The 6,744-nt window shown below is 44.4% G+C and overlaps 1 protein-coding gene across 1 annotated transcript; it reads left to right on the top strand.

Moving 5' to 3' along the window:
- The first annotated feature begins 1,426 nt into the window (after nucleotides 1–1,426).
- Nucleotides 1,427–6,499, top strand: SPINK2 (serine peptidase inhibitor Kazal type 2). Its single transcript, XM_071555144.1, has 4 exons — nucleotides 1,427–1,586; nucleotides 1,898–1,935; nucleotides 2,403–2,512; nucleotides 6,286–6,499. Exons 1-4 carry the CDS (start codon nucleotides 1,538–1,540, stop codon nucleotides 6,329–6,331), a joined length of 243 nt encoding a protein of 80 aa, XP_071411245.1. The 5' UTR covers nucleotides 1,427–1,537; the 3' UTR covers nucleotides 6,332–6,499.
- Nucleotides 6,500–6,744: the final 245 nt, after the last annotated feature.

Here is a 6,744-nt window from a genome sequence, read left to right as displayed (position 1 = left end):
ACTGTTTAGTGACATGAACTTCAGAAATTAATAACTTAAGAAACAAAATCCTACCCTTGCTTTTGCTTTCTTCACCTTCTCCTTGTTTTGTTCTTTCTTCACCTTCAGCTGGCACCTTTTCCTTCAAAGAATCACACCTTCAAGAAGCAAGGAAAACCACTGTAGTCCAACTCTCCAGTATTTAACACCCTGATGGTCCTTCTCCCAAGGAAATTTCTCTGGGACCTAAAGGTCCCCCAAGGATGATAAATCCAACAATCATCCCACCAATAACAAGACAGCAAAAAGACATCCTCATCTCAAATGGTTTAGCAGGAAAACCTGGGACAAAAACTTGGGAAAACCTAGGGAAGGGGCTCAAGCAGAGAGAAATATACCTCTACATGCTTCACCAGCCCCAAAATGTTCTGATTAAGCATCCTGCTTAAAATAGCCAAGTCAGAAACTTTTGCATGAAACATCCCTTGTCATGGGTAGTAATCTCAAAGGTGTGTTCTGAATGAAAATCTTACACTGCAAACAGTTTGCAGAGGTTACTTAGAGGAATAAGAACATATTAAGCAGATAATAAAATAACCTCCCATGATGTTATGTGGGCAGGGCACACTGTCAGAAACATGCAGGAGAAGAAAAGTCATGCTTAGGACTCAGAAGCTGATAGACAAGAAGGGTGTGTGCACATACCTATATGGGACATATCAAAACACCTGGCAGTTTCAACCGCAGACCATTTTACAAGCCCATTCCCTAGATTTTAGGAAACTGCATTTTAGGAAACTTGCAGAGCCAGACCCTGTGTAAAGTGAACTTCTGGGCTGTGCAAAACTACCCACTCTTATCACTCAATAATAGATGAGATACTCTTTGGAAGGCATCGATGCCAAGACACCCAGCTATGCTAGCAATGTGTTGTACCAAGGCTTTCCAACCCCTGCTGGCCTGTTCTCTCCTGCCTTCAGAGGCAGGCAGGCTGGTTTTATTGCTGGGGCTGTATTAATGTCTCTCTTTCTCTGGGCAGGAATGCCCTCATACCTCTGCACAAGCACTTTCTGAGCAGAGAAGGTCTGTGACCTAAAGGGCCGCATGGCACTGCATGCATATTTCCAACTCCCCCGAGTTTCCCAGGACACACTGCACCGAAGCGCAGCGCTAGTGAGCTGAAGTCGAGCAGGGAAGTCTGGGGAATGCTGACACTATAGCAGGGCCCCCATCATTAACTGCTGCTCACCCGCACAGCCCTGACGGGAAAGCTTTTCATCCCGTGAGCCTGTTCCGTGGGAAGGCTCCTGCAGTCCACAAACCCACCGTAGCACCGCAGCCGTGCCCGCCCTGCGGTCCGGCACCCGCGCCCGTCTGTGCCGCCCCCGCCCCGCCCGCACCCACCGCCCCGCCCCGCCCGCGCCCGCCCGTGCCGCCCCCGCCCGCACCCACGGCCCCGCCCGTGCCCGCCCGTGTCGCCCCCGCCCGCTCGTGCCCACCCGCGCCGCGGCCGTTGCGCCCCGAGCCGCCCCCGCTGCCGCCTCGCTCAGTTCGCGACATGGCGCGACCGGTGACGGTGCTCTTGCTGCTGCCCGTCCTGCTCGCCGGTACCGGGGCACGGCGCCGGGGCGGTGGCGGTCGGGGAGGGGTCAGGCGAGCCGGTGCCGGGGAGGTGGGAAACGGGCCGGTACCGCGCCCCAGCCGGTCCCGTCCCAGGAAAAAGGAAACCTGAACTGGTACCGTCGGCCGGTCTCGACGGCGCGGCGGCGGCGGAATCTCGGCCAGGGGTGGGCATCAGTCATGCCGAGGGAGGGCGGAGAACAGGCACGGGATGGTGCCGGACAGCGGCCGGTCCCGCCGAGGTCGGGGAGAAATGCATGCGGGGCCAGGCTCCGTTAACGCCGGTTGCTCCCCACAGGGCTCCTCTCGTGTCCCGGCGCCGTGGCCAGCTACCCGGTGAGTGCCGCCTGCCCTCCCTGCCTCACCAGCCCCCTCCCCACAGCCTGGCGCTGCGGGATTTGTGCCTGCCCTGGCTCCGGAGCCCGGGGCTGAGCCAGGCCCTTTCCCACAGCTGAGAGACCCGCGAGGCTGCTGGCACTGCCTGCCCAGGCTGCGGCGCACCGGCCCTGGGGATTCCCATCGCTTTGCAGTTGCCCTAATGGGGACTCGCTGTCCGCGTGTCCCGCTGGCGTTCAGCGTGTGTGGCACGCACATCTCCTGACACCACAGCTTAAGCAGGAGCCAAGCCTCAAGTGATAAATTCCACAGAAGCACGAAACATAAACGTGACACTTTAAAATGCTGTGCCAGCTCCTGTTGGACCCATTTTACTGTGCATGAGCACACCAGTACTCTTCAGAAGATTAGCAGAAACCTGTTTCAAATGGTGTGTCTTAGACCTTTTTTGTACCTGTCTTCCCTAGCCTGACTGCTCCAAGTATAGTATGTCTGGATGTCCGAGGGACTTCAATCCAGTTTGTGGCACTGATGGAGAAACCTATGGAAACGAGTGTGTGCTCTGCCTTTCAAACAGGTAGTCACTTAACTGATATCCTATCCTTCCCTTCCCTATATGCAAGCAGAATATTCACCCTGACATCCCAGCTAACTGATGGATCATTTACTGGCTTTGGATCATTCACACAGTTGCATTGAGGTTCCAACAGTTTCCTCTCAGCTGCGAATGCCTTGCAAAATATTTTATCATGACACCTGTAAATCTCTTTGATTGGATTCAGTTATCTGGGAGTACTGAATATTTGCTTTTGTAATTCCTATGAAGGAGCATCTTAAAGGACATTGCCATGTTCTTCCACACTCCATCAGAAAACATGAAAGATCCCTTCCAAAATGCAGCTTCCAGTACAAAATGTTTACATTCAAGATCTAATCTCCCGTATTTTCTTTCACAGAGAAGAGTAAGAATGCCAAATGTTAGGAGAATGTACTATTTTGCAATAATATTTTATAGGTTGTCTAAAAATCAAGAAAAAGATTGCCTGATATTTGAGAGAAGATATTTTATTCTTTAGTAATTTAATGACTTTTAAAAACAAATTGAAAATATAGAAAATCAGTATGTAATGAGCATTTTTACCCACATTATGATTGACTGGAAACCTTTATGGAGTATTCTCTCAGTACAATCTAGAACTGCTTGTGAATAGAATTTGATACTGAAAGGCAATTTATATTAATGAAATAACAGATGACAAAATTACAAACAGAGAGATCTCAAGAAAGGGAGTGCTGAAATGTGGTTTTGACTTTTGGGCAGGGGAAAAATTGTAACCAGATAATTTACAAAATTCAAATGACCAAGGAAACATAGGCCAGAATAAGGAAAGTGCTAAAGGTGTCAAAGGACACTCAAGGAAATACTGTACAGAAAGTGCTGAAGAGTATAATGTAGCTCTGCAGAATTTGGTACCACTTTCCCCAGAGTACAGCACAAAATACCCAAGCAAACAAAAAATTGCAAAGGGAATTGGCAAACCTACAGTTTGGAAAAAAAAAGAAAATGGAACCACAGTTCATATACAGTACAATCCATGAAAAGGAGAGAAAAGAGGTCTTGGCATGTTACATATTAGGAGCTTACCCATCTTTACTGCCCAGAATGATCTTAGAATAGGTTATTAAGCAATTGGCTTTGTACATAGCTAGAGGTAAAAAAGAAAGCAAGCAAAGCTCATAAGGATTTGTCAAAAATAATTGGATCAAATCCATGAGATTTCAGTTTTTGGCAAGATAGCTGGCTAAATGCAGTAGAAGGAAACAACTGCTGCAGCATGATATTAATAAGGCATTTTACGTATCTCCACTTGACATTCACATCAGCAGACAAATAGTTATTCGGCTGAAATTGTTAAAGGATGAAATCACAACAGTTTGACATGCTGTGGTTCAAAAGCTGCAATCAGCATTTTACAGTCAAACTGGAAAGAACTATTAAGTTAATTATCCTTTAGGTGTAGTATGTAATTCAGTATTTTTGTAATTAAAATGGATATTGCAAAAAACAAGAAAAAATGGAAAATGTCATGGATACAATGATCTATGCAGGGGAACATTAAAATTCCCAGGGATATGGAGAAATGGAGTAAAATCAGAAAAATAAAAGACAAAGAAAAGTGCCAAGTGTAGCCCATAGAGAGTGGAAGTCCATATTACAGAGGTGTAGGCAGGAAAGCATCTCACAACCTAAACAGTATCTTTGATCATTTTAGAGTAGAAGGATGGGCTTTGAGATCCAGCCTTACATTTCTAAGATGTTTCATTTTTTCAGGCATGATCCCTCAGTTGCAAATGGGTGCATGGCAGATTCCTGAACATAGCATTGCACACAGAACAAAGGATTCTCCACCCAAATATGCTGTTTGTTTAAACTCTTTAACTAATTTCTTAAGTAATTTGTGATGAGGTTTATGTCTTTTTCGTATAAGATGTAACATACATGTTATTGTGTGATACATTGGATTTAATCCAATTACACATACAAGATAGAATCTTAACCATCTTTTTTGCTGTTTTCTTACACACTCAGAAACATGTATTTTGGTTTGAAGGGACACAAGGTGCTCAGATACTATCCTGATTCTTTTTCTTTAATAGTTCAGTAGTTGGCATATTTGGGGGCCTTGTAGTTCCTTCTGAAGTTGTTCTAAAGTGTTTGACTTGGCATGAACACAACACAAATAAAACACTTTTCCTTATTAGAACAATTTCAGTTTTGATAAACAGGTCACAGTCATAAATAATGGTCTTTTCACTCCGACGAGTATAAGGTACAGTCTGTCATACTCCTTAGGATGGGAGAACAAAGAGATCTTTCTGCCCTACTTAACAAGCTGCATGACCAATTGCTGAAATAGTGTAATGTGGTGATACAGAAACAGATACATGGGCACATCCAGTACTACATTACAAAACAGTCAGTTCTCAGTTAACATAGGAGATTAATTTGCAGGTTAATTCTAGCCCGTATTTAAGCCCATGGAAGGACACTTTAGGGGGAGTTGCACTTCTCTGATGGCCAAGACAGTACCGTCCGTGGGCTCTTTTAGCAGTAGAAGACTGTGTGGGCACCTGGAGAGCCCCGTGTGCATTGAGTACTGCAGAAGTTGCTATGGTTGATCATGATAACGTGAGACACCTGGAGGAAAAGTGCAGCACAAACCCTGCCCATCCTGGTTCTGCAGTGAAACCCCCTAACTATAACACCAAAGTTGGTCTTCCTCCCTGTCTCTTTTTTGATTTGAAAGTTTAGATGTAATCCATTCTTAAGTGGGTGCTCAAATGCAAGTCCCAGGTCTCTTCCACACTCGGTGTCCAGTAGCAATAACAACATCTGATATTAATTTAAACCTAGTCTGGCAGGACCACAAGCTCTTGAAAACAGATGCAGCAGCTTGAGCTGCCTCTGCAGGGTTTAGCCTAAGGTCTCTTATTTAATCAGAACATTTCCTTACATCTTTACAGGTGTTTTAAATCCCTGATCTTGATTTTTCCTTTCATATTCCTAATTTGCTCCACTACCTTCTGGTTAAAAGATCCCTGATTCAACTATCAGTAACATTATCCCTGGTTTGGGGTAATCATGTTTCTTGAATTCTATGAGAAGTAAACTAGCTTGATTCTATTAAGATAGGGAAGTGAGTTGAAGATGTAGGACAATTTGCATTCTATTATTTGATTTTTGTATCTGCACTTGCCTGGTAAATTTGTATTTTCCATTTTTGTATTTACCTCAAAATACCATGTATAAGATGTAAAAAAAAAAGGGTTCCCAAATGAGGGATACTTGGCTAAAATTCCCTTAAAGAAGATTCCAGTATTCAGAGCACCACACATGCAAATTTTAGTGAAGCCCCAGATGCAGAGATGCATCAGGATGCATGCCATTCCCACTGAATTCCCATGCAAAAGGAGGAAATTTTGTAAGCATTAGAACTGGCTCCCACCTTAGAGACTGTGAAGTTTAACTTACATTAATGGTTAGTCCTCATGGTGAGATTTGTCATTTGGTTTGATAGTTTTTCAGATTTGCAGATGATTTTATCAGGTTTTTATAGGTAGCAAGGCCTGATGAGAGTCGGACTCTGGTAAAGTTACTCACTCTATTTATCCGAGTCATAACTCTTTGCAGCATAGTTACTTTGTAGTAATGCTTGCCACAAGTGATGCAATTAAATGCATCTCAGCTTTTAATTAAACACATAGAAAGACATGGGAGAGTCCACTTTAAAAAAATTGTCTATCGAGTGCAGTTGTTTCTCTTCTAAAATATTTTTCTTCTGCTTGCAGTGAAGAAAACAAGAATGTGGAAATTTTCAAAATGGGAGCTTGCTGATATGGCAGATGGCCACTTTTCAAGAAAATGAGAGGAACACAGATGGTCCAAATGGAAACAATGCCTTAAATGTACCTTCTACATAGCCTGTCTTAATAAACAATCTTGCATGTTTAAAATACTGTTACTGTATTAAAACCAGTGTTTATAAACATAGTCATAGTACAGTTATAACCTGACTCCAAATTTATTTTCTTTTGAAAGATGGATCATAAGAAAGATGTGCTCACTCTATACCAGTAGGTCAGTTTTCTGGAGAAGGAAGTTAAAGGGAACCAAGTGCCATTCCCACAGCCCTGCCTGGGATCAAGGAGGCCTCAGCACCTCTGTCACAGGCAGTACTCTTTGTTTCTAGGATATTCTGAGCCCACAGGTACCAACGACCCCTGAGGAGCCACTGGAGGGGTTTCCTG

Source organism: Pithys albifrons, chromosome 5 (genome assembly GCF_047495875.1).
Source record: "Pithys albifrons albifrons isolate INPA30051 chromosome 5, PitAlb_v1, whole genome shotgun sequence".
NCBI lineage: Eukaryota > Metazoa > Chordata > Aves > Passeriformes > Thamnophilidae > Pithys > Pithys albifrons.
This window is presented reverse-complemented; position numbering and strand designations above follow the sequence as displayed.

Excerpts from the sequence above, each read along its gene's own strand:
- SPINK2 (XM_071555144.1), top strand. The coding sequence starts at position 1,538 with ATGGCGCGACCGGTGACGGTGCTCTTGCTGCTGCCCGTCCTGCTCGCC. Across the intron at positions 1,587-1,897 it reads GCTGCCCGTCCTGCTCGCCG|GGCTCCTCTCGTGTCCCGGC; the intron begins GTACCGGGGCAC and ends TGCTCCCCACAG. Across the intron at positions 2,513-6,285 it reads GTGCTCTGCCTTTCAAACAG|TGAAGAAAACAAGAATGTGG; the intron begins GTAGTCACTTAA and ends TTCTGCTTGCAG.